Consider the following 25,666-nt stretch of genomic DNA (forward strand, 5'->3'; position numbering starts at 1 on the left):
GACATCGGGAGGATCACGGCTTGAGGCCAGCCTGGCTTCGTGAGACCCCATCTCAAAAATTCCCAACACAAAAACGGGGCTGGCAGAGTAGCTCAAGTGGTAGAGCGTCTGCCTAGCAAGCATAAGGCCCTGAGTTCAAGCCCCAGTACCGCCAAAACTTTAAGTAAACTAGTTTAAATGGTTAAAATTATCCCGTAAGTTAACAGACCCTCTGGCTGCTGTGGAGCCTGGAGTTGGGAGGCAGGTGGAAAGTGGTCAGCGCCCACAGGGTGCTGAGGCTAGAGAGGTGGGTGAATTCCAGGGTGCCGTGGCATTTGCTCCTGGGTTTGATTTGATTTGCAGGGCAGGGGATGGAACGCACAGTCTGGTACATACTAGGCAGGCACTCTGATGCTGAACTAGACCCCAGTCAAAGCTCCTCGGGTTTTTTTCTTGTCCTCAGTTGGTTTGGTTTGGTATTTTTGAGGCTTGGAACGTGAGATACTCCCGCCTCCACCTGCTGAGCGCTGGGATTACAGGCGTGAACCACCATGTCTGGCTTTACTGCTGAACTGGCTTTAGGGGTGGCAGAGAGAGGAGTGAAGGATTTCAATTCCCGGGGCTTGGGCCAGGGGACCTGAGATGGCGGTGGCTCTGCCAGCTGCTGTGGGGCCTTGGTGGGGTCTGGCAGGGCTGAAGGTTTAGTTTAGGAAGAACTGGCTGGAGGTGAGAGGCAGGGCTGGGGGCGCACAAGGCACACTCCCGCTGTAGGTGGTATTCAGGGGCCTGTGCTCTGTGGGGACGGGGATGCGGGGGACCCCACAGGGTCTCAGCTAGCTGCTACGACCCCCGCGCGCACACACACGGTGGACTGCACCCCCATGGTTGTGCCCCTGCCCATGTGGGCACAGACTGGGGGAACTGGGGCTGGGGAGGCCAAGAGGCCGTCTCAAGGTCACAGAGCAGCACCCGGCTCCCCCCCAGCCCCTGGGCTTGTGGACTGCCAGGTGTGGGGGGTGACGTGTTGAGGAGCCACCCCCCCTAAACTGCTGAAAAATGACAGCAGGTGCCTTCAGTTCGGCGGGGGGGCGGGGGGTGGCGCAGGTGGAAGGTGGCCTGTGGCTGGAACCCCAGGGGCCCAGGAGGGAGCGATGAGAGATGGAGAGGTGGCCAGGCCTGGAGGGGCCTCCTCCCCATCTTTATTTACTGAGGGACGCAGCTGTGTCACGTCCCTCCCTCAAGGAGCCCTGGGCTGGTGGGGACCGGGAGGCGGGGCCTGCTGTGAATCACAGACAGGCCAGAAGGGCTGCCAGGGCGCCAGAGGGGGCTGCGTGCGTTGTTGGCAGGGGTCGGGGTGGGTCGGTCCCCTGGTGTGACCTTGGAGCTGAGCCCTGAATGGTGATGAGAAGCCCAGCCACCGTGGGTCCTGGGGGAGCAGCCCAGGCGAAGGCTGGGGGCTGGGGGGGTGGAAGTTTCCAGAGCAGAGAGAAGAGGAAGCAGGAGTTAGCAAGCCAGCTTGTGGTGCCTTGTTGCCGCGGCCTCTAGGCCCCAGTGAGGAACTGACTGAGACCCCAGTGGAGCCATGGAGGAGTTCAGAGCTTGGATCCAGGTCACTGCAGCGTCGTCCCTCCATCCCTTAGCTCTGAGAGGAGGAGGAGGAGGCTGGGGAAATATCCAGGTGTGGTGGGATGGTGGCCTTGGTGGGGATGGTGGGTCTGGGGACCAGAAGTAGGCAGGTAGGGAGGACGTTGGAGGTACTGACAGATGCAGCTCATGAAGGAGATAGTGGAGAGGGTGAGGAATCAAGGTGGATTCTTAGATCTGAGATTCAGTCAACAAACAAGCTGTCGTGGTGTGCTGGGCCTATCCTAAAAGATGGCCGTACAGTTGTGAACAAAACCATTCGATGATGCTTGCCCTGGGGAGGGGGAAGCTCCATTCACCAAACAGTTGCACTTGGCCAACGGACTGATGGAGCCGGCCCTGTGGATTCCTTATGAGCAGTCGCTGCCCTCAGTGGAAGAGATGTGCAAAGGCCCTGGGGCAGGGTTTGTGGGGAAGTGAAATGGGGTCAGGGAGGTAACTTGACTGATCAGCAGGTCTTGCGAGGAGTTTGAATTTGCGGGGCAGTGGCGGAGGTGGGAGGTTGAACTGGGGGCTATGTTGAGAGACTCCAGACTGGAAATAAGGAGACTTGGGATGCATTGGTGTTGAAACTGAGGGACAGTTGGGGTGACAGTGGGAAGGGACAGAGCACAGGGTTCCCTCTTTGGAGGAGCCTTCCCAGAAAACGTGTTTCTGTCTAGCAAGTTGCTGGTGAGGGCGATGTCGCTAGGCTGTGCCCCCCCTGAGAGAACTGGGGTGTAGATAAAGCAAAGCAATCTGGGCCTGCAACCCGAGGTACCCACAGGAGATCCAGGCAGTGAGAGGTGTGGCCACAGGGGACGAAAAAATGGGTCAGAACCAACCGTGGAGCCCCGGGGAGGGGCCATCAACACTTGCCCTCCCCCAGCCTCCAGGGGGCAGCACCCCTCCCACGCCGTCTGCCTGTCTCCAACTTACCCCGAGGGTCCTCTGGAAGGGAAAGGGGACTGGGCGTCCCTGCTCCCTGCTCTGTGGCGCCAGCCAGCAGGATTCTAATTAGTTATGAGAGCAGAGAGACAGGAAGCAAGGGGCTGGGGGCGGCGCCTGGATCCCTGCCCAAGACAGGAGACTGCAAGGCCCGCCTGGGTCCCCACCCAGGGGGACGTCTGTTCCCCTCCTCCTTGTAGGGTGAGGATGCTCAGTGGCAGAGATGATGATGGGCAGGTCCAGGTTTTAGACCTGATGAGGAAGGGATGTTGGGTGCAGGTAGGTGCTTGGCAGCCTCGGCAGCCTAATGAGATGCTCCCCGGGAGATCCTGGTGGGGAAGAGGTGGAAGTCCTTTTGGACAGAGGTGACAGGCCTGGGGAGCTGGACATCGCCTTGGATGGGCTGTGGGACAGGAGCCCTTGGCCAGAGACAAGGGGACCAACTCTGACTCCTCTTCTGGGGCCTGCTGGGGGTGGCCCCTACCCCGCTTTACCTCCCTTTCCTCCTCCAGGCTGGTGGGCTAGGCCGTGGTGCCTGCCTGGTGAGGTGGGGCGAGGCCCCTCGCAGAGGTCACTGAGAGTCCCGGACGTGTGCCCGGCCGCCGACATGGCCCGCCTGGCTGCCGTGCTCTGGAGTCTCTGCGTCACCGCTGTCCTGGTCACTTCAGCCACCCAAGGTAGGTGCTGCGGGGTGCAGGGAGGGCCCACGTGTGCAGGAGCAGGCTGGGGGGATGGGGGATCTCCCAAGCTCTTGGTAAGGAGCCACAGCCCCACTCGCCCCAGATGGGAGCTGGATCAGGCTAGAGGGAGACTTGTGGGTAACATCTGTACCCCGGAAAAACTGAGGGGTCCCCAGATCCTCCCTGTACCCCAGCCAGGCCAGGGCAACACAGGCTGTCCCACTAGGGCCCCCTAGGACCAGGGCCGGCCTTTCTGGGGGCTGATGGCTCACTCTCTGATTACATCTCGGAGGCTCTCACTGGGAGGAAGGCTTAATTAAAGCATGCCCGCTGACGTTTATTTAAAAACAACTAATTACCGGCTCGGCCCTGTGCTGGCCCCAGGCTCCTGTGAGCCCCACAGTGCTACAGTTAGTGCCCGGCCTGCCGCCCACCCTCGCCAGTACTCAGTTACGTCCCTGCGCTGGCCCGGGCATCGCAGAGAGGCCCAGATGAGGGGTCTGCTGACCTTGCCCTTTGCCCCGGGAGGTGCCCGTGCCTCCCCTGACTGAGGGACTCTGGCTGTGGGGTCTGCTCCCTGTGGCGCCCCCCCAACCCCCGTACAGAGCCCCAGGGCTGAGGGAACATCGCCCAGCTGCGCCCAGGGCCCTGGCGCCACTCTAGGCAGCCAGCAGCCTCCACTGCCTGCTGCCCAAGTTCTGTGCCTGTCAGGGCTTTGCCCCTCAGCCCCAGCTGGGCTGGGAGGACCGCCTCCACCCCCAGACCCATCTGAGCCAGGACTCCGCCCCCAGCCTCCTTCCCAGGCCCAGCAAGGCTAAAATTAGAGGCGGAAGCAGATGGTGTTACAGAGCACATGTCAAACTTTCTCCAACTGGGGCTCGACTCACCCCAAAAAACCCAAGGGCCCAGCTGCCATAACCCTGCAGGGTCCAGCCAGCATCCGAGGGGCTGCATCTCTCACGGGGGCCAGCCTGGCTCTGACTGCACTGTGTGCAGCGCCCTTGGGAAGCCCCGACCGCGGGCTGTCACCCCTTGCACCCTGCCAGGCGTGGCTGGGCCCAGGGCCCAAGGTGGCTGCCTCAGGTTGGCCCATCCCCTCCATCCTGCACTGCACGAGCGGCCTTTGTAACGTCCACGACAAGGACAGACAGCTTTCGGGTCACTTCGCTGTGTATGGCTGTGTAGTCCCCATGCCGTTAACACCTGCACTGTCACACAACTGTGGGATGTGGGAATCCATTGCACCACTCCTGGCAAGGGACCAGATGCCACGCGACTCGTGTCAGTGACTTCAGGCGTGGCCAAGCTGGGATTTTAACCCAGACCGTGTGGTTCCTGAGCCCCTGCTCTTGACGGGGCATTGTGCTGCCCCATGTCACCGGGAGCCGGGCCTGCCAGGGCGTGTTCCCTGAGTGTCGCCTCTTCTGTGCGGGCACTGTGCTCTGTGCTTCCTTCAGCAGCACTCTCTAAGGGCTGGAACCCCGCCCTGTATCTGTCCCTGGGCTGTGGGTGTCCGTTTGACAGGTCGAGGAACCCAGGCCTGGGGAGACTACCCCTAGTGACCATCTCAGCTTCAGCATGCAGGGACTGGGTGTGGCTCAGTGGTAGAGCCCTTGCCTAGCATGCAGGAGGCCCTGGGTTCCATCCCCAGCATTGAGAAAAACATGAAAAGTAAGAGCCAAGTGTGGTGATACACGCTTGTAATCCTAGCAGGAGGATCATGAGTTTCAGACCAGAGAGGGCTGCATAAGTGAGATCTTGCCTCAAAACAAACCAAAAAGTTTACAATAAAAACAAAGGCCTGCTGCTGGTGGCTCACACCTGTCATTCTGGCTACTTGGGAGGCTGAGATCAGGAGGATCATGGTTCAAGGCTAGCCTAGGCAAAAAGCTCAAGAGACCCCCATGTCAGCAGAAAAGGCTGGGCATGGTGGCCTGTGCCTGTCATCCTAGCTACGGCAGAAAGTATATAACAGGTGAGTCATGGTTTAGGCTGGCTGGAGCAAAAAGCGAGATACCCCACCCTCTCTCCAAAATAACTAGAGCAAAAAGGGCTGGTGGAGTGGCTCAAGTGGTAGAGCACCTGCCCAGCAAGTGTGAAGCCCTGAGTTCAAACCCCAGTGCCACCAAAAAATACATATATAAGTATAAGTAGAAATAAAAGGAAATGAGGCACACATACATCAGAATCACTTAGTGGGCATGGAGCCCCAAAGACTTCCCGGCCCAGTTCTGAGTTGCTCTAGCCAGGGCTGCTCGCCTGAGTCTCTGTGTCCTGGGCGTTTATTGGAGCTCAGGCTTTGGATATGGCGAGTTGCCCGTAGGGCTGACCTCCAGCTCCAGCCCCTCCACACTGACCAATAACCCAACACCCACCACTCCACCGTAAGTCACAGTACTGGTGGTGTTAGGTTGCTTCCACTGGATGGCCTTATTTTAATTTGGTTACCACTGTAAAGACCCCGTCTCCAAGCTAGTGTGGTGGTGCCCATTTGTAATACCAGCCCTCAGGGCAGGGGCAGGAGGATCATGAGTCCCAGGCCAGCCTGGGCTATGTAGTGAGACCCTGACTCAAAAAACCAAACCAGCCAAACAAAAAAGACCCTATGTCCACATACAGCCACATTCTGACATACTGGGGATCAGCACTTCAATGTAAAAAGTTGGGTGAGACAGAAATCAGCCAGTAGCAGCAAAGACTTAACTGGCGTCCAGAGACTCCCAAGAAAGCCAATCCTGTGAGTGTGGTGGTGTGAACCTGTAATCCCTGCACTTGGGAAGCAGAGGCAGGAGGATCACAGGCTCAAAGGCAGCCGGGGCTACATAGCCAGACTCTGTCTCAAAGCAAGACGCTCTTCCCATGCAGACTTAGAGAGCAAGGACCAGGCTCTAAGCTGCCCATTTCACAGCTGGGCTAAACTGAGGTCCACAGAGCCGGTTTCTCTGACCCTGCAGAGTTGGAGGGGGTGCCCCTAGGGGGTCTCCCCTCCCTGGCTAAGGGTGATGCTGCCATTCACCCTTCCCACAGGCCTCAGCCGGGCTGGGCTCCCATTCGGGCTGATGCGCCGGGAGCTGGCGTGTGAAGGTTACCCCATCGAGCTGCGGTGTCCGGGCAGTGACGTCATCATGGTGGAGAACGCCAACTATGGGCGCACAGACGACAAGATCTGCGACGCAGACCCCTTCCAGATGGAGAACGTGCAGTGCTACCTGCCTGATGCCTTCAAGATCATGTCTCAGAGGTGAGCGGCCGGCCGAGAGCCCTGCCCCAACAGCCCGGCGTTTTCTCAGCACCTTCTGTGTGCCGGGCCTCCTGCTGACAGTACACAGCACCACAGCATACCAGCCCACCCCTTCTGCCACCAGCCTGTCACCTCCAGCCACTCCGCCCCAACCGCTGGTCAGAGGGAAGGCAGGGCCGGGCGGGTGACGGGTGATGGGTGTCTGTGTGGGAGGGAGGGAGCGCATCTCGGGGTCCACGACTGTGTATCTTCCTGTACTGTTTCATTTCTCGTTTGTGCATCCGTGAGCGCAGGTGTCTGAACGTTTGTGTTTGCGAGTGTGACTGCACGTTTGAGTGTCTGCGTGTGTGTGTTCGCCATGTATGTGACCGCCTGTGCTGGAGTGCGTGCGTGAGCGCGTCTGAGCAGGTGTGGGTGTGCACAGTGTTGTGTTTGAGAGTGTGTGACTGAGGATGAGGGGGTGTCACAGGCCGAGGCACCATGCGTGCAGAGCTGTACAAACCACACTCACATCCCTGTCACACCCTGAACTGCGTCCGTTCACATGGAGTACTTACCTTGTCCTGACACTGCTTCTGTGACAGCCACTCCCTGGGTGGCTGCAGTGACCTCCTCTTCTCCTTGCCACCACCTTGGTGCTTCAGGGTGTCTTCCTCAGCAGCCATCACCAACTCTGCCTGGACCCTGTCCCTCCTTCTGTCCAGAACCCCTCCATGGAGCTGGGCTGTGGTGGCTCACACCTGTAATCCTTCTGTTCAGGAGACTGAGATCAGGAGGATTTTGGTTCGAGGCCAACTCAGGCAAATAGTTTTGAGACCTCATCTCCAAAATAATCAGAGCAAAATGGACTGGAAGTGTGGCTCAAGCAGTAGAACCCCTGCTTTGTGAGCCTGAAGCCCTGAGTTCAAACTGCAGTCTCCACCTGCCCCCCCCACCCCCCCAAAAAAAACCCTCCAAGGCTCCAGCTGCACCCACCTGGTACTGAAACACATGGGCCACTCCCTGCTCAGAGCCTTGGCTGTCCCTCTGTCTGTCTTGCTGCTTCATACATCCAAATGCCTTGTGACTTCCACTATCTAACAGTCTCCTCAAGAAGGCTTATCTACACACTTTAAAACTAGTCATTCTTCCTAATCCTCCACTCCTCCTTCATCCCCTCTCGTGTGACATTTTGCCTCCGTGGTGTTTCTGTCCTTCACTGGGCTGTCAGCCCCCCCAGGGACAGCAGAGTTTAGGCCATCACTGCTGTGTTCATGGCCAGGAATTCAGCAGGCACTCACTGAATGTTTGCTGGATACTGAGAGAAGTCAGGGGCCACTCCCAAGACGTGCGATGACAACAGACAAAAGGGACGGGACGAGGGTCACTAGAGCCTTAGATGGCAAAGGAGACAGGTGAGGTCTGGAGGCTGAGGCAGGTGGCCTGGGCTGCTCCATCTCCCTGTGACAGCCTTGTCACTCGTCCCCCTACCTGTCTCCTGACACCTGGCTCCGCCTCCCAGCCCTTGGGAGGGCTGCACCCAGTTCCAAACTCCATGCGGGAGCTGGGCAGTGCAGTACCTGGCTGAGGGTGCAGAAGGACTTGCTTCTTTTCCCATGTCCCCAACACTGCTGTGGCAGGACATCCCAGAATAGCTGCCCTACTAGATCAGATTTGAGAAGACCCTCATGCCCACCATCCTTTCACAGGGCTTCCCTCTGCTTCCCAGAGCCCAGCCCTTCAAAGGCTCATGCCACACCCACTCTCACCTGATTGGCCAGGATGTGATCACATGCATATCCAGCCCCAGGGAAGTCTGGGATATGGAGTCTCCAGTGTCCTCCGCTGAGGTACACTTACCTCAGCCCCTAAAGTGAACCATTTTAAAGAGCACGTGTTCCAAGACATTTAGGACATGCCCAGCATTGTGTAACCACCGTGGCTACTTAGTTCCGGAATATTCCATCACCCCAAAAGCAAGGCACACACCTGTTGGTAGCTGCCCCCCATTTTCTACCTCTGGCGGGACTAGCACTTGTTTTTCTGTCTGGGATTTGCCTGTTCTAGAATTCGTGTAGACAGTTGAGCACCTTGAGGTCTTTTGGGTCTGGCTTCTTTCATGGGCATCGCTGTCAAGGTTCACCCTGTTACACAGATCATTCCTTTTTATGACCAAATGCCCTTGTGTTGAAGAGAGAGATTTTTTTTTTTTTTTTTTGTGGTACTGGGGTTTGAACTCAGGGCCTTCACTTTGAGCCACTCCACCAGCCTTTTTTTGTGACTTTTTTTTTTTGAGATAGGGTCTCATGAACTATTTGCCTGGGCTGGCTTTGAACTGAGATCCTCCTGATCTCTGCCTCCTGAGTAGCTAGGATTAGAGGCATGAGCCATCAGTACCCAGCTGAGGGAGATTTTTGAGTTGTCTTCCACTTTTGGGCAGGTGTGGCTAGTGAACATGGGTGTGCAGAATTTCCTTGTGCATGTGCTGTAAATCCTTTTGGGCACACATTGGGGAGTGGAATTTCTGGGTCATACGGTGACACTGTCTAACCCTCTCAGGCCAGTGTTGTGGAGTTTTTGTTTCTTTGTTTTGTGGTGGTGCTGGAGATTGAACCGAGTGTCTTGCACAGCTAGGCTAGCACTGCACCGAGCCACGCACCAACTCTGCCACTGGGTATTAAAGAGGGGAGTGAGGTGGATTGATTCAGTCACCCTAGCCTCCCACCACCATCATCTCTCTCCCCTCTTCCCCTCCCCTAGAGACTCATCCCCTTCTGGAGTTTGCCCTGGCACTGAGCACCCACTGGTTGTGGGCAGGACTCAAGGGAGGTCATGGGGTCCCTCTGTCTCCCCAACTGCTGGGAAAGCTCTCAGATTATGTCGTGCATGCCCACGTCCTGCCTGGCCTGGACCTGGCCTGCTCCAATGGATGGACCCTTACCTGGGGTGCAGACAGACAGACAGCAGATGAGACATCTTTAAGCTATTGCAGTCCAGGCCCTCCCTTCCCATGCTAGCCAGGCCCTTAAGTTGATGGGGACTTGAGGTCTGGGGAGCTCCCCTGAAGGTTGTCACAAACCTTGTCGCCTGTGTTGGTTGTGAATTGTCCCAACAGCTCTGTCCAAAGAGTGGGCCCTGTCCACGAGAAAGTCTAAGGAAGACACAGCCAGACGCTGTGAACCTTTCATGCCTGGGTCTTACACTTAAAATGACACCATGTCCCCTGTGTGGCTCCACATGAACAATGCCAGTAGGTGCAATCCTAGCCGCTCAGGAGGATTGGGGTTCAAGGCCACCCTGAGCAAAAAATTACTGAGACCTCATCTCAATGGAAAAAGCCAGCCAGATGCTGGTGGCTCGTACTTGTAATCTTTAGCCAACCTGGGAGACTGAAATCTGGAGGACTGTGGTTCAAGGCCAGCCCAGGCAAATAATTAGTGAAGCCCCTATCTCTAAAATAATCAGAGCAAGATGGACTGGAAATGTGACTCAAGTCGTAGAGAGCCTGCTTTGGGAACATGGTGCCCTGAGTTTAAACCCCAGTCCTATTAAAAAAAAAAAAAAAATGGGGCCTGGTGGCACGCATCTGTCATCCCAGGTCCTTGGGAAGTGTTAAAAAAGAAGTCCGGTGACATTAAGAGGAAGGTGGTGAGGGCTGGCTGTGTATGGGGGCCTGCTGCCCCGGCTCAGGGCCGGAAGCTGCTCTCCGGGGAGAGATGACCGTGCTCACCCTGGCCCCCAAGCCCGCACTTCCCTCCCGAGCCTGAGCCCCTGGGGCCCCAGTCTGTCTATCCCAGCTACCTTTCTCTCCCTGCAGGTGTAACAACCGAACCCAGTGCGTGGTAGTGGCCGGCTCTGACGCCTTCCCTGATCCCTGTCCTGGGACCTACAAGTACCTGGAGGTGCAGTACGACTGTGTCCCCTACAGTGAGTCATCTTGTTCCTTATGTGGCATGGGCCCTTTCCCCACCGAGCGAACGAGGAGGAGACACCGTAACCCAATGCACATGTGCACATACATGCAGACACACCCGGGGCGGCCACGGGGGACCGCCGGGCCTGCTGCCTCCCTCACGTGTTCTCTCCCAGTCCTTCTGAGCCACGCGACTGTGTCCCTTCCCTCTGGGGCGCCTTCTTCAACTCCACATGCCCCGGCCCACTCACCCTGCTTCTTCTTGTGCCCTTCACTTGTTGGGGACACTCTGAGGCCACACGCCTGTGCTGTACTTGGCACCTTTCCATCTTTCTTCTCCCTCCATCTGCCTTCTGATCCCTTGGCCGTCCTCCTTTCACAGCCCTCCCTTCCTGCCCTGTTACACCCCTGCTCTTCCCTCACACTCACCCTCCCTCTTTCAGTTCCTTCTCCTCCCCCCACCCCACCCTCTTCCACATCATGCCTCTAGAGAGGCAGACGACCTCCGAAGCCCGAAGCCCGGTGGCAGAGCCAGTGTGAAGGGCTGGGGCCGTCTTCAGCAGATTGCCATTTTCTGATTGATTCCCCCATTACCATGACAGTACTTCCTGTTTGCAAAGGAAGTGCCTCCGTGTTGGACTGAGCAAAGTGATCTGGGGAGCCAGGAGTGTGGCGGTCTAGCACTGGCCAAGGAGAGCAGACAAAGACAGGGCTCCTCCTCCTCAGCACCGGGCCTCAACATCATCCTTCTTTCCTGCCCGCCCTCCTCTCCGTCATCCTTCCTTTCTCCTCCCCACCTGCTCTCACATAGCCGCCCTGCAGTGGAGGGAGGAGGCAGGCCACCAGGGTGTGCGAGTGAGGGGGGCCGGGGGAGCAGGAGACCCTATAACTCTCCGTCCTCTCCCTCCCGCCCAGCCTTCCCCAGCCCAGAACCTTTGATTTCTCCTCGCAGGTGACCAGAGGATGCTGGAAAGACAGGATCGCGCATGTGCTTCGTAACTTTCTCCTTTTAGTCCTCACCCTTTCCTTTCAGCGCCTGAGGCCTCCAGCCACCTCTTGAGGGGAATGCCATCTGTTCCCTGAAGCTCCCCGCAGCACTGGGGACACTGCCTGCCCCCTGCAGCTGTGGTGGGGGTGCAGCAGGTGTAGAACAGAGGGGAAGTCAGGTGGGCTCTCGATCCTTCTGGCTCTGAAACCTGGGGCAGTGACGTCATTTCTCAGGGTGTCTGCAGGAGATGTGAGTCCAGGAGACGATAGTGACAGGGGCTTGACCCCGGGCAGCCAAGGCCACAGAGTCTGCTCCGGAGTTTTGAGTGTGGAGTGTAAACGGGGCCCCAAGGTCGAGGCCTGGTTCACAAGGTGCTCAGAGATGGTGTGAATGTGCTCTCCTGCCACTGAACCTCTTAACCATTCACATGTGGGTGGTCCCAAAGCCCGCCCTCCATGTCGCCAGGAGTAGAGAATGTGTCAGTGAAGCTTGTGTGCCAGGCCAGAGGATCCAAGGAAACGGCACCTGTTTCTGCCAGCCATGGGGCTTCACTTCACTGAACCTCAGTTTCCCTGGCTGTAGTCAGGCTTCCTCAAAGACTGCCTGTGAGGTGCCTGGCGTCCCATAGGCGCTGGACATAAGTCACTGCCTCTTTGGTGACTTACCCATCACGCCTTAACTAGGTGGCATCGTTGCTATGGTAACAAAAACAAACTAGCAAGAGATGATGAGTCTGGCTCCTCCCAAGGCAGGTGACATACAAGGCAGAAAAAGTTCCCTGCTCCAGGCGGCATCCAAAGCTAAGGAAGGAGATGCCCCTCGAGTGCAGAAAGGAAAAAAAGGAAAGGCCACAGGGCCTGGGGGAGAGGAGTGAGAGACTCCTGGAACTGCTCCAGGCGTGAAGTGTGGTCTGGGGCGAAACTCACAGAGACCTAGGGGATTCCAGGACAGAAGCAACAGCACAGTGTTTGGGCAGCCCCCAACCTGACGCGAGAGAGCTAGCCTGAGCCCTTCTGGAGATAGGACAGACAGGCATGTGAACTCTTGCGTGGATGTCATAGTTCTGTCATAGGCTGGCTTGTGTGCTCTGAGCAGGCAGAGCCAGTGGGCTAAGGGGAGCAAGCACCTGGTCCTCCTCTGAAGGGGCAGGAGTTTAGAGGTCACCAAAGCCAGCTGAGAAGACAGTGAGGTGGGGTGCTCACTATTCCCCAAGTGTCTCCTGAGCATCTTCTGAGTGCTGGCCCTGGGCAAGGCGCTGGGAAGGACCCCGCTCCAGCCTTCAGCAGGGCACAGGGAGAGCCAGCCCCTCCCTGGTCAGAGAGGCCCAAAGGGCCAAGGACACAGAGCCTGGGGAGCACTGGCCTGGCAGCTACAGGGGCCTGGCCTTCAGAGGCTGGGGTGACCCCAGTGCTGGTGAGGGTGGTCAGGGTGGGGGGACAAGGACCCCCAGACACTGGACTAACACTGGATTTGCTTTGCAGCTGGGCACAGTCTAACCGCTCCCTTCCTCCCCCAGGTGCCGCCCACGAATGGAGGGCGAGGGTGGGCAGGTGTGGAGCTAGGGCTCCTGAGCCTGGGGCGGGCTGGGCACAGCAGTTGAGCCTCGGGCTTGCTTCCCCCGGGGGGATTGTGGGAGTGGCGTCTGCCCCACCCAGTCTGTGTCCCTCCCCTCATTCTCTGCCTCTGTTTCCCCACCCTGGCTCTCTCTGAGGCCCAGGGGCACCTGCCTGTCTGCCTCTGTTGTTCTGTGTCTGGCTCTGCCACCCTGTCTGCGTTTTTGGGGTGGTGAGGGCTTGAGGGGACACAGCTGGACTTGGGTGTGGCCAGCACGAAGGGGAAGGAGCTCAGCCTGTGCTCTGGACTGGGAGGGGTGCCCAGGCCCCAAGAGACGCTGAACCCCTTCCCCGGGCCCTAGTTCTAGCAGGAGGGCAGCGGGCAGATGGGAGTGGAGCCACATGCTCTCTCCACTCCCTGGTGTCCTCCGCAACCAGGGCTGATCCCCCAGCTGGAGCTCCCCTCCCTGCTCAAGGGGCCCCTCCCACTGAGGGCTCTGTCCACTGCCTGCCTGTACCCTGCCCTGCGTCTCTTTGTCTCTCCTCCCGTGTCCCCCTGTCCCCTCTGACTGTCTCCCTGACCCCCACACCCCACCCAACCCTAGAGGAAGGGACTTGGGGGCGGGGGCTGAGCTGACGCTGCAGAAGGGGTTGGGGAAGCAGGAACAAGGAAGGCGAGGAAAAGGGGGCGTGTGGCCAGAAAAGAAACGAAAGCAATTTAATCTTTTTTTTTTTCTCTTTTTTTCTTGCACATTTTTTTTTCAATTTGTTTTCTCTCTCTCTTCCGATGCTTAAAGTAGAAGTGGAGCAGAAAGGTAAACGCACTGTTACCAATGCTAACCCCTAACTCACACTTTGTTCCACCTGTACCATACTCATGTGACCTGCCCCTCCCGGCCTGGCCCCTTCTTCTCCCACCCCTTGGTCCAGTGTGATCCCTGCCCCGGGGGCCTCCTGGTGGGGCCGGCCCTGGTGAGGCCACACCCATCTCCAACCTCCAGATACCCACGGAAGCTCCCCTCTGAGCTCGGGCAGGATTCTCTCTCTCTCTTTCCCTCTCTCTCTCTCTCTCTCTCTCTCTCTCTCAACTCTCTCTGTCCCTCCTTTCTGGTCCTCAGCCCTTGCAAGGGACCCAGCCTTTTCTCTCACTTCTTTTGCCTCCCTCAGGAGAAGTGTGTAAGCATCCAGGGCGGGTGGGGAGGGAGGGGACCCCGGGCCCATGGGGCACCGGTTGAGCTCACTCTTGCCCTCCCTCTCTGTCTCTCTCTCTTTCTCTCTGTCTCTCTCCTCTGTCCTCCTCTCCCCTGCACCTTTTCTTTGGTTGGGGGAGGTGGGATGGGGACACCTTTGTTTTCCTTTTGGAGAGCAGGTTCCTCCTCTCTCTTTCGGGCTCCTGGTGGCTTAAGTTCTTCTGGTTTGGCGTTTCCAAGGCCCAGAGCTGTGTGGAACACGGAGCACCAGCCCCGCCCCCCCCGCCCCCGACCACACCCCCTCCCTGACCCACCGGGGGCCCAGTCCTGGGGTGGGGTGTCAGCTGTCCCCAGCCCTGGGAAGGGACAGCCTGCCAAAACCGGGGGAGGGTGGGGGCGGGCCTCCTGGGGGTGCGGGTGGGCGCGCGCTGTCCTGTGCACACTTGCAAAGCTGCAGTCAGGGTTCCTTCCGGGCTGTTGTGGTTAGAGGACCAGGGAGAGGGGCGGGGCACAGATGTGCTCAGGGGACCTCCACAGGCCTTGGAATTTCTTGCAGAGAGCTCCCCGGTGGATGGACTGTTCATTGCCGGGTAGGGGTGCCCCAGCTGCAGAGCTCTAAGGTGGCATGTTGGGGAGGGAAGATTCTGGAAACTGACAGATCTGAGGGGCAGCAATGGGGATGGGATGAGATAACCCTTTAGGATCTCTCTTGCCTTGAAATTATGGTGGTCTGTGGAGCATCCCCTGGGAGGGAGGGGCTGGTCCTAATGAGCTGCTCCCCTCCTATCCTGCCCTCGCCCCTCTCAGAGGCACCTCCTGCCCCCCACCCCCACCCCCATCCCCACCCCACTCTCCTGGAGTCTGCCCCAGGCACCAGCCATCTTCTTGCAGGCCCATGGTTTGGAACCGCAGCACTGGATCTCTTCTGGGTGGGCTGGGGGGGGACTTGGGGGTGGGAAGAGAAGGTGGTGGGTGCTGGGGAGGGGTCCTTGCCCAAGGCCCCCTGCAGACAGACCCTCCCTTATCTCTCCTCCTTCCCTGGGATGACCTCTAACTGCTCTTCCTCCCCGGTACCCTCTGACCAGCTCAGGCGCTGAGACTCTCAGCCCTTCCCACCCAGCCACACACACCTGGCAGAACCCCCCTGGGCAGAAAGAGAGCCAGGCCCAGAGCAAAAGGGCAGAGGCCAGGCTAGTGTGCTGGACAGAGGGTGCAGGCGACCCCTGAGGGCATCAGGGACAGTGCGTCTTTTGGCCAGGTCCCAAAGCCCAAGCCAGGATGTGTGTGTGGCTCCAGCCTTCCTCTGTTCCTGGCTGCCTCATGCCCCAGAACCCTGGAGCCAGGCTTCTCCATGCTGTGAGGGAGGCTGGAAGTAGACACTCAGTCTGGCTCCTGCCCAAGCAAGCCCCTGTCCCCATGGGGGCTGCCCCCAAAGCTGCCACCACATCCCCGCCCTCCCTGTCCCCTAGGTGCTGGCTGCTCTGGTGACAGGCCAAGCAGGAGCAGAGAATTCACACAGCCCCCCCCCAAGCCCCCCCCAGCCCTGGCTTGCCTGTGGGTTCTGCATGGGGAGGTGACAGGGAGGTGCAGGCCCTCCTCCATGGAGGGACATCTGCCCTGCCTCAGGCCTTCTGGGAGGAGAAGGAGGAGGGGCTTGGCCACACCAAACCCCATCAGTAAGGGATAGGCTAGGAAGAGGTGGTGCTGGGCCGTGGGGCAAGGGTGGGCAGGCCAGCGGCGCCAACGAGATGCAGTCGAGGTTTTCCTCTTTTCAGGGAATGGGGGGGTGGGGCGGGGGCCCCCCACCTTTCTGACATCAGCGCTGCCTTGGTCCCTCCTCCCGAGCCGGGGATGGTTGCAGGTAAATCGGGGTCCGGGGCAGGGGAGGTGGCGGGGGGGCTGGCTGGGTGGGCTGGGTCTTTATCCTAGCACCTGGTTCCCTCCCTTGCCCCCTCCTAGCTGGACCTGGGACTGCCCCCGGAAGGGACCCTCAGTCGGGCCTGGGCCTTGGAGTGAATTCTCTGCTCACCCCTCTCTCCTCCGCCAGCACTAACCCTTTCTTCCCAGGTGCTCCAGCTGCCTCCTTTGGAAACAGGACTTCGGACCCCGCCCCTGTCTCTCTTCCCTCCGGCAGCTCTCCTTCCCCTCCCTCCCCCACCGTCCCTCTGGGTAGCCCCTGCACTCTTCATGTCCCAGTCACCCCAGCCCTGTGCACCAGTGTCAGTGTACGGCTGAGCCCAACCCCCTAAGAGACCCGCCGGCTGGGGAGGCTGGCCTCCCCAGCCTGTCTAGCCTAGCCTGGGAGCTACTCCCAGAACCGGCCTTGGCCAGTGATGGCGTGGGTCCTGGGAGGGTGGGGATGGGCTGCATCAGGAGCCTCCAGAGAGGTGACGCCCCTTGGCTCCCCATTTCTGCTCTACCTTGCAGTTTTTGAAGGAGAAAGAAAGTGACTTTTTTTTTTTTTTTTTAAAGTGTCCTGGTGAAGGATGGGATCCTGGACCCTAGTTCTTCCATAGGGCAGAGGAGGAGCCCCTGCAGCAGGAGAACCCTTCCCCCCCCCAAAAAAAAAAACCAAAAACACCAGGAGGGCTCTTGCTAACCCCCTCGTCTCCAGCCGGTGGGGTCTCTAGCTGCCAGGGAGGGGAAGGGGGCACACACCCCCACCCCCTCACCCACACTAACCCTGCTCTTGATGGCCTCCAGGGTTGACAGCTCCAGGGAGAGGGGCAGCTGGGCGGGCAGGGGTCCCAGCCCGGAAACCCCTTCCCATCACCAGCCCTACCAAGCAACCATGACTGCAGCAGCAGGAGGGGACAGCCTGGTCCCCCTCGGACGTGTGACCAACTTGCTCTCTCTCCCTCTCTCCCTCCTGCTTCCTCTCTGTCCGCCCGCCCGGCCCACCCAGTCTTCGTATGTCCAGGGACGCTGCAGAAGGTGCTGGAGCCCACGTCCACGCACGAGTCGGAGCACCAGTCCGGCGCGTGGTGCAAGGACCCGCTGCAGGCCGGCGACCGCATCTACGTCATGCCCTGGATCCCCTACCGCACGGACACGCTGACCGAGTACGCCTCGTGGGAGGACTACGTGGCCGCGCGCCACACCACCACCTACCGGCTGCCCAACCGCGTGGACGGCACGGGCTTCGTGGTCTACGACGGCGCCGTGTTCTACAACAAGGAGCGCACGCGCAACATCGTCAAGTACGACCTGCGCACGCGCATCAAGAGCGGGGAGACGGTCATCAACACGGCCAACTACCACGACACCTCGCCCTACCGCTGGGGCGGCAAGACCGACATCGACCTGGCCGTGGACGAGAACGGGCTGTGGGTCATCTACGCCACCGAGGGCAACAACGGGCGGCTGGTGGTGAGCCAGCTGAACCCCTACACGCTGCGCTTCGAGGGCACGTGGGAGACCGGCTACGACAAGCGCTCGGCCTCCAACGCCTTCATGGTGTGCGGCGTCCTCTACGTGCTGCGCTCCGTCTACGTGGACGACGACAGCGAGGCGGCCGGCAACCGCGTGGACTACGCCTTCAACACCAACGCCAACCGCGAGGAGCCCGTCAGCCTGGCCTTCCCCAACCCCTACCAGTTCGTGTCCTCCGTGGACTACAACCCCCGCGACAACCAGCTCTACGTGTGGAACAACTACTTCGTGGTGCGCTACAGCCTGGAGTTCGGGCCGCCTGACCCCAGCGCTGGTGAGGACGCGGGGCTGGAGGTCAAAGGTCACCGCCACAGACGCGCCACTTTACAGATGGGGAAGCCGAGGCACTGGGTGCCTAGGGGTTCGCTTAATGGATGAGGGGAGTCAGGGCTCCTCTCCTGCCAGAAAGCTCACCAGGCGCCCTTAGATGGAGCAAAATGCCTGGGGACGCCCCAGTCTTGTGCTGTAAAGCAGAAAGAGGCTGGACTGCAGGGCCGACAGTCTCATTTGACTGCCAGCTGCCCTGTGCCATCCGGGAACAGCTCCACGGAGCCCGATCCAACCCAACCTTGGCAAAGGGGGACCCAGGCCTCCCCCTCTTCCCCCCGCAGAGGGCAGGGTGTAGCTAGGTAACAGACCAGAGTCACCCACCTCTGCTCTCCCGGGAGCCCTCAGCCCCACGGCAGGGTTTTTACTGACTTTGAGTTTTATATGCTCCCCCCCCGCCCACCCACTGTGGGCAAAGGCCAGGGGGGATTGGCTCACAGGCCCAGTGGGGCCAGGACATTGTGCCATGGGTGAGGGAGACACTAGAGCTACGTCCTGGACATGCTGTGATGGGGCCTGGGCCTCGGGTGACTCTGTTGTGTGTCCCCTCTCTTTTCCAGGCCCAGCCACCTCCCCGCCCCTCAGCACAACCACCACAGCTCGGCCCACACCCCTCACCAGCACAGCCTCGCCTGCAGCCACCACCCCACTGCGCCGGGCACCCCTCACCACACACCCAGTGGGTGCCATCAACCAGCTGGGACCTGATCTGCCTCCAGTCACAGCCCCAGCACCCAGCACCCGGCGGCCCCCAGCCCCCAATCTGCACGTGTCCCCAGAGCTCTTCTGTGAGCCCCGAGAGGTGCGGCGGGTCCAGTGGCCAGCCACCCAGCAGGGCATGCTGGTGGAGCGGCCTTGCCCCAAGGGAACTCGAGGTAAGAGCAGCAGCTGAGGTAGGCCTGGGAAGGGTCAGGGGACTGCCCAACATGCAGCTTAGCCCAGGTGCACCCAAGCATAGCCTTTGTGCTGGCTGGGATTATGTCCAACATATGCAGCTAGGCCCCTCCCTAGTGCCTAGCAGAGCCCTCCAAGCGCAGAGGCAGCTCAGCCCGTCTCCCAGCCCTACTGCCAACCATGCAGGGAGCTGCATGCAGTTACTTGGTTCCTAGCTTTGGGCTGAGGTAGAACAGTCAGTTGCAGATCAGACAGACAGGAGAGACTGATGAGCATCTCAAGTAGCAAAGGGAACAATGCCCCCCGCTGTGAGGATCTGGGTGAGGGATGCAGGGGCTGATTGCAAGGGGGCTCCTGCAGATCAGTGAGCTGGGAGTTCCCACTCTGCTAGGTGAAGATGAGGGCTCAGGAAGCAAGGGATGGCTCACGTCACCGTGGAGGGACACCCATTTCTTATCTAGCCTGCTTTGTGTCTGTTTCACAGTCCCTCATCTTTCTGTCACCTCCTTTCCCCTTTGACCCCTTCTCTCCTTCCCTTTGACTCTCTTTGTCCTGTCTGTTGTTGCAGGAATTGCCTCGTTCCAGTGTCTGCCAGCCTTGGGACTCTGGAATCCTCGGGGCCCTGACCTCAGCAACTGCACGTCCCCCTGGGTCAACCAGGTGGCACAGAAGGTACTAGCAGCCGCCATCCTGGCAGGCAGGCACCTTGATTCAGGCTGGGGCCTGGCAGGGGAGTGGAAGTGTAGGGGAGATACATGGGGGGGAGGAACAAAGGGGCTGGTAGGTGTGGGGGGCAGAACTAGGGGGCTACTCCTAGGCCTGGTGGGAGAGGGCCCACCAGGGGAAGGCAGGGGAGGGGGAGGAGGAGGGGATGGGTGGGGTGGAATGGTACCCAGCAGACCCAGGTCCTTTCCTGCCTGTCTCGTGCAGATTAAGAGTGGAGAGAACGCAGCCAACATTGCCAGTGAGCTGGCACGCCACACACGGGGCTCCATTTATGCGGGAGACGTGTCTTCTTCCGTGAAGCTGATGGAGCAGCTGCTGGACATTCTGGATGCCCAGTTGCAGGCCCTGCGGCCTATCGAGCGCGAGTCGGCCGGCAAGAACTACAACAAGGTGGGCAGTGTGGGCTCTTGGGCACAGGGCACACCTGCCTGTGGCTGCTGGCCCACACCCTGTGGGTGGTGGACACAGGAAGGCAGGGGTCAGGGGAGCAGAACCGAGGCGCAGCCTGACTCGTCTTTGCCCTCCAGATGCACAAGCGTGAGAGAACCTGCAAGGATTACATCAAGGTGAGTGCCAGGGGCTCCGTGATCCAAGGCCGTGGGGAGGGGAGTGAGGAGGGGACACAGCTTGTCCCATGGTACTGGAGGAGCTGGGTGACTCACAGCGCCTCCCCCTGCCTGTACAGGCCGTGGTGGAAACAGTGGACAACCTGCTCCGGCCAGAGGCACTGGAGTCCTGGAAGGACATGAATGCCACGGAGCAGGTGCACACGGCTACCATGCTCCTGGACGTCTTGGAGGAGGGTGCCTTCCTGCTGGCTGACAACGTCAGGGAGCCCGCCCGCTTCCTGGCTGCCAAGCAGAACGTGGGTAAGTATTATGGTCGCCCCAGGGCCAGCCCCGGGGATGCTTGGGTGTCTTGTTGCAGCCCAAGCTGGACTGGCACAGATGCTAACGGCGTGTCCTGACACCCCTGCCCCACAGTCCTGGAGGTCACCGTCCTGAACACGGAAGGCCAGGTGCAGGAGCTGGTGTTCCCGCAGGAGTACCCCAGCGAGAACTCCATCCAGCTGTCCGCCAACACCATCAAGCAGAATAGCCGCAACGGTCAGTGCCCTGCGGCCCCAGCCACGCCCTGTGCTGCAGTGTGGCTGCGAGCACTTGGGACTCTGCCAGGTCCTGTCTGCTGGAGCTGCTGTAAAACCTGGGCCTGGACATTGGTCCCCAAGCACTGTGGAGCCCTGGGTTTGCAGCACAGGAGTCAGCCAGTGCTCAGAGAGCAGCTGCTGGGGACGCTAGGGCTCAGAGGTCAGGACTCTGCCAGGTCCTGTCTGCTGGAGCTGCTGTAAAACCTGGGCCTGGACATTGGTCCCCAAGCACTGTGGAGCCCTGGGTTTGCAGCACAGGAGTCAGCCAGTGCTCAGAGAGCAGCTGCTGGGGACGCTAGGGCTCAGAGGTCAGGGACCTACTCAACGCCATGTGGGGACTAGGAGGGTCAGAGGGCCGGCCCCGGAACTGCATATAGCTTCACAGTGGTCCCCCAGCACCTGGGCCATGGCCTGGCTTCAGAGGTCCAGTGGCCACCATGTGGAGGGCTGTGGAGCTGGCAGAGCTGGGAGACCGAGGACTGGGATGGAGGTCTGGTCGAGGCTGGCGGTGTGTCCCACTGTGCCCCTCATCTTCCCCAGGGGTGGTCAAAGTGGTCTTCATCCTCTACAACAACCTGGGCCTCTTCCTGTCCACGGAGAATGCCACAGTGAAGCTGGCAGGCGAAGCAGGGGCAGGGGGCCTGGGTGGCGCCTCTCTGGTGGTCAACTCCCAAGTCATCGCGGCGTCCATCAACAAGGAGTCCAGCCGTGTGTTCCTCATGGACCCTGTCATCTTCACCGTGGCCCACCTGGAGGTGAGCCAGGCCCCCCTCCTCCTGACTGGGACCCCACAGTGTGGTCATAGCCCCTTCTTGCAGAGCTGGCCCTCTGAGCCCCACTTCAGCAGTTGGACTATTTGCCCCCAGAGATCTGTCGCCTAGGGCTCCAAGTTCCAGGCCCTCTTTCACACTCATCACGATCTCTGCACTGGGTGTGGGGCTGGAACAGGCCTCCCTGGCTCTGATGCCTGGCCACCACCACACGACAGGCCAAGAACCACTTCAATGCGAACTGCTCCTTCTGGAACTACTCGGAGCGCTCCATGCTGGGCTACTGGTCGACCCAGGGCTGCCGCCTGGTGGAGTCCAACAAGACCCACACCACGTGTGCCTGCAGCCACCTCACCAACTTTGCTGTGCTCATGGCACACCGAGAGATCGTAAGCTGGCCACGCTTTGCTCCCCAGGGCGGGCGGGTGGGCCATGCACTGCTGGCCTGGCTTTGCATGGCATCCTAGAAGCATGGCGTGGGCAGTGCAGGGGACAGCCAGTCTTGGTGGGGCATGAGGCTGTGCTCCTGGTTCCCTTTGGTTCCCGCCTTCTTCCAAGGCACTCTGGAGAAGTAAGTTGGTGTCATCTTTGTCATCTCCTACTAGCCTTCCAGAGCCTAAGGAAGTGAGTGTGCCACCTGCACAGGGGTGGGGGCAGCACCGGAGGGTCTTGGGACTCAGGGCCCTGCCTGCAGCAGGCACCTGGCCCATCCCCGAGTATACCAGGCTGTGGGCAAAGCTGAGCCTCTGAGTGCGCCCCTGCCCTGTCTCTAGTACCAGGGCCGCATCAATGAGCTGCTGCTGTCGGTCGTCACGTGGGTGGGCATCGTGATCTCGCTGGTCTGCCTGGCCATCTGCATCTCCACCTTCTGCTTCCTGCGGGGCCTGCAGACCGACCGCAACACCATTCACAAGAACCTGTGCATCAACCTGTTCCTGGCCGAGCTGCTCTTCCTGGTTGGGATAGACAAGACTCAGTATGAGGTGGGCCAGGGCCTGGGCCAGGTGGCGGGGGGATGCGGGCTGCTGCGCCACCCCTCACCTGTGCTGCTCTCCAGATCGCCTGCCCCATCTTCGCGGGACTGCTGCACTACTTCTTCCTGGCTGCCTTCTCCTGGCTGTGCCTGGAGGGTGTGCACCTCTACCTGCTGCTGGTGGAGGTGTTCGAGAGCGAGTACTCCCGCACCAAGTACTACTACCTGGGCGGCTACTGCTTCCCGGCCCTGGTGGTGGGCATCGCAGCAGCCATTGACTACCGCAGCTACGGCACCGAGAAGGCGTGAGTATCCCCGCGGCTCCCTGGGGTCTCCTGCCCGGGCCGGGCCTGTGGGGTGGCGGGCTGGCCTCCCGGTCCTCCTGGCTGGAGGGAAGAGCCCATGGCGTCTCTGTACCTGATGGTCTTCTTCCAGCTGCTGGCTCCGAGTGGACAACTACTTCATCTGGAGCTTCATCGGGCCGGTCTCCTTTGTTATTGTGGTAAGTTGGAAGGCGGCATGCCACTCCTGCACCGGGACTGGCCTATGACCCCAAACTGCTCCTGCCCCAGTCCCTGTCAGAACTGGGCAGTGGGCTCTCCCCAAAGAAGGGGTTGGGGCGGGGAGACCCAGGAACACCTCAACCCAGCCCTGCCCTGCCGCAGGTGAACCTGGTGTTCCTCATGGTGACCCTGCACAAGATGATCCGAAGCTCATCCGTGCTCAAGCCTGACTCCAGTCGTCTGGACAACATTAAGTGAGGCTCCTCCCGCTCCTCTACCCTGGGCGCCTGTGCAGTGGCCTTTTCTCTCCCTGGGTTTCCTGAAACCTGGCACTCTTGCCTCTGCCGTCACGCTGTGGGGTTCCCACTCTCAAGATGGGGTTTTATTGCGCTCATTATGTACCAACTAAACAGAATTCCAAGCATGTCATTAGCACGTCCAACCTGTGGTTGGGGCACAACTGCAGAGGGTGAGGCTGAGTTCAAAACGTGAGTCCACTTAGGGCAACGGAAAGAAACACAGACCACAAAACACAGTCCCAGTCGGCTGGAATACAGCAGAAAACGCCAGCATGGAATGAGCTGTCACCAGAGCCTCCCCCTCAGGCCAGGCTGGGCTGGAAGCAGCCCCAGGCAGTCCCCTCCATTGAGGTCACCTCAGCCTCCATCGCCTCTTCCCAGCCAGCCCCCAGGCCCACTCAAAAGCCCCTCACGCCATGTGGAGGTAGTGGGGCTCAGGGGAGGCGGGGCTCAGCTGTTTGCCCTAGCAGGTACTGTGACCTGCCTGTCCCCTTGCTCCAGGTCCTGGGCCCTGGGGGCCATCGCGCTGCTCTTCCTGCTGGGCCTCACCTGGGCCTTCGGCCTCCTCTTCATCAACAAGGAGTCGGTGGTCATGGCCTACCTCTTCACCACCTTCAACGCCTTCCAGGGGGTCTTCATCTTCGTCTTTCACTGCGCCTTACAGAAGAAGGTGAGGCTGTGGCAGGGCCCCAGGTCTCAGGGCTGGTACTGCCCAGAGCCCCTGGCTGGGGCTGTGGGCCTTGGGTGCCTGCTGTGTGCAGCACCCCCTGTGTCCGCTGGGAGGCAGGCCCAAGCTTAAGGCTGAGAGTGCTGCAGGGGTGAAGAGACGTGCAGGCAGAGCCCATCAGGTGAAGGGCACTCTCCCCGTGGCACAGGCGTGAGTCAGATGACTGGGTACCATCCCGACAGAACACTTCCTACTAATAGTTCTGGAAAGAACTGTGAATTTTGTGGCAATTCAACAAAAGGTCCCTTTTTTAAATAGATGTGTTAAAGTCTGAATCTTAAAAATACACATACAAAGGAGACAACATAGCAGGAACTGAGCCAAGGAGCTGGGAAGAGCAAAGGTGCACCGCAAGAGCCCAGGTGGCCAGGGAAGCCTCTGAGCACAGCCCTGCTCTGTGCAAAGCCATCCCATGGGCTGCAGTCATGTGGGTCAAGTGCTACAGTGCTTGCCTGACATGGCAGGCCCTAGACTCCATCCCCAGCACCAAAACAGAAAAGTCTTTGGTTCGCCTAGATGGCCAAAGCCAAGGTCCCTCCAGGAATCCCAGTCTGACAGTCCCACTTGCTGCCTTCCCGTCTGGTCTTGGATACCTAGACAAGACCCTTGTGGGCATGGCGCGCTGCTTTTCCCCAGATCTGCAGAATCCACTGCCTGCCTTCTTTCAGGTCTTGACCAGAGTGTCTCTCAGCGAAGCACCGCCCCCCCCCCCGGGGTATTTTAAGCCAGCCCCCCACACACACCTTTCCCCATCAACACCCCTAACCCTCTTCTTGGTACTTCACTCTGGATGTCCCACATGGACATCCATGTGGTGTATGTGAGATCCACATACACCACATCAAGAAAAAGAAACCACGTCTGAACTCACACCTACTGTTTTCTTACACCATGCAACGAAACACCGACTTACATAGTGTTCAGCCTGTGCTAGGTATAAGTGACTTAGAGATGGCAAAACGCACAGGAGGACATGCAGGGTCTGTGCAAACGCGACGCGGTTTTACGTAAGGCTTACTTGGCCTCTGAGGGGTCCTAGAACCATCGCCTGCAGATACGAGGCATGGCTTGTGTTGGGTTTTCATTTGTATGGTGTTCACTGAAACACGAGCAGTGGGCAGGGGGTCTTTCTACTGTTCTAAACTGTCCCTGCCTCAGCTGCACCTGGCACACAGTGGACAGTTAGCAAAGATCTGAGTTTATGAATGAAGAAGTCAGTGGAGGTGGAGAGAGGACGGGCCCAAGTGAGAAGAGAGTGAGCCAGAATAGTTGACTGTTGGGGACAGGTGACAATAAAGTTTCTGTGGCCAGCCAGCCACTGGGACAGGGACTCTGCCTTCCCCCTCTGGCTGGCCGAGAGTGGCTGGAGCAGCTGACGGTGCCCTTGTCCCCAGGTGCACAAGGAGTACAGCAAGTGCCTGCGTCACTCGTACTGCTGCATCCGCTCCCCACCTGGGGGCGCTCACGGCTCCCTTAAGACCTCAGCCATGCGGAGCAATACCCGCTACTACACAGGGACCCAGGTGCGTCCAGGGTGCCAGCCTGAGGTGGGGGCGGGTGGGTGGCCCCAGGACTTCCTCAAGTCTGGACTGTGTCTCCAGAGCCGGATCCGGAGGATGTGGAATGACACGGTGAGAAAACAGACTGAGTCCTCCTTCATGGCGGGTGACATCAACAGCACCCCTACTCTAAACCGAGGTGAGACCGTGCCCTTTGCCCCGACTCCTGGCCCTCAGACTCCTGGCCCCAGGGCTGCCTGTGACCTCTGACCTCT

General features: G+C 59.5%; 1 protein-coding gene across 9 annotated transcripts in view; it reads left to right on the plus strand.

Moving 5' to 3' along the window:
• Adgrl1 (adhesion G protein-coupled receptor L1) overlaps positions 1-25,666 on the plus strand; it is a 42,070-nt gene that overhangs the window by 12,162 nt on the left and 4,242 nt on the right. For 2 of the 9 annotated variants that reach the window (XM_074053950.1, XM_074053953.1), the window contains exons 1-20: positions 3,063-3,227; positions 6,258-6,471; positions 10,268-10,377; positions 13,702-13,719; positions 17,000-17,800; positions 18,414-18,728; positions 19,316-19,419; positions 19,678-19,863; positions 20,001-20,039; positions 20,159-20,342; positions 20,457-20,579; positions 21,161-21,375; positions 21,609-21,779; positions 22,164-22,373; positions 22,448-22,668; positions 22,799-22,865; positions 23,029-23,120; positions 23,667-23,835; positions 25,287-25,415; positions 25,494-25,590. In XM_074053950.1, the coding sequence (XP_073910051.1) occupies positions 3,158-3,227; positions 6,258-6,471; positions 10,268-10,377; positions 13,702-13,719; positions 17,000-17,800; positions 18,414-18,728; positions 19,316-19,419; positions 19,678-19,863; positions 20,001-20,039; positions 20,159-20,342; positions 20,457-20,579; positions 21,161-21,375; positions 21,609-21,779; positions 22,164-22,373; positions 22,448-22,668; positions 22,799-22,865; positions 23,029-23,120; positions 23,667-23,835; positions 25,287-25,415; positions 25,494-25,590 (3,535 nt within the window). In that variant the 5' untranslated portion in view covers positions 3,063-3,157. Of the gene's footprint in view, positions 1-1,569; positions 1,589-3,062; positions 3,228-6,257; positions 6,472-10,267; positions 10,378-13,701; positions 13,720-15,063; positions 15,956-16,999; positions 17,801-18,413; positions 18,729-19,315; positions 19,420-19,677; positions 19,864-20,000; positions 20,040-20,158; positions 20,343-20,456; positions 20,580-21,160; positions 21,376-21,608; positions 21,780-22,163; positions 22,374-22,447; positions 22,669-22,798; positions 22,866-23,028; positions 23,121-23,666; positions 23,836-25,286; positions 25,591-25,666 lie in introns of those variants that run through there. The other 7 variants (XM_074053955.1, XM_074053954.1, XM_074053952.1 and 4 more) reach the window with 5 other exon arrangements.

The sequence above is a fragment of the Castor canadensis genome, chromosome 14 (assembly GCF_047511655.1).
Source record: "Castor canadensis chromosome 14, mCasCan1.hap1v2, whole genome shotgun sequence".
Classification (NCBI taxonomy): domain Eukaryota; kingdom Metazoa; phylum Chordata; class Mammalia; order Rodentia; family Castoridae; genus Castor; species Castor canadensis.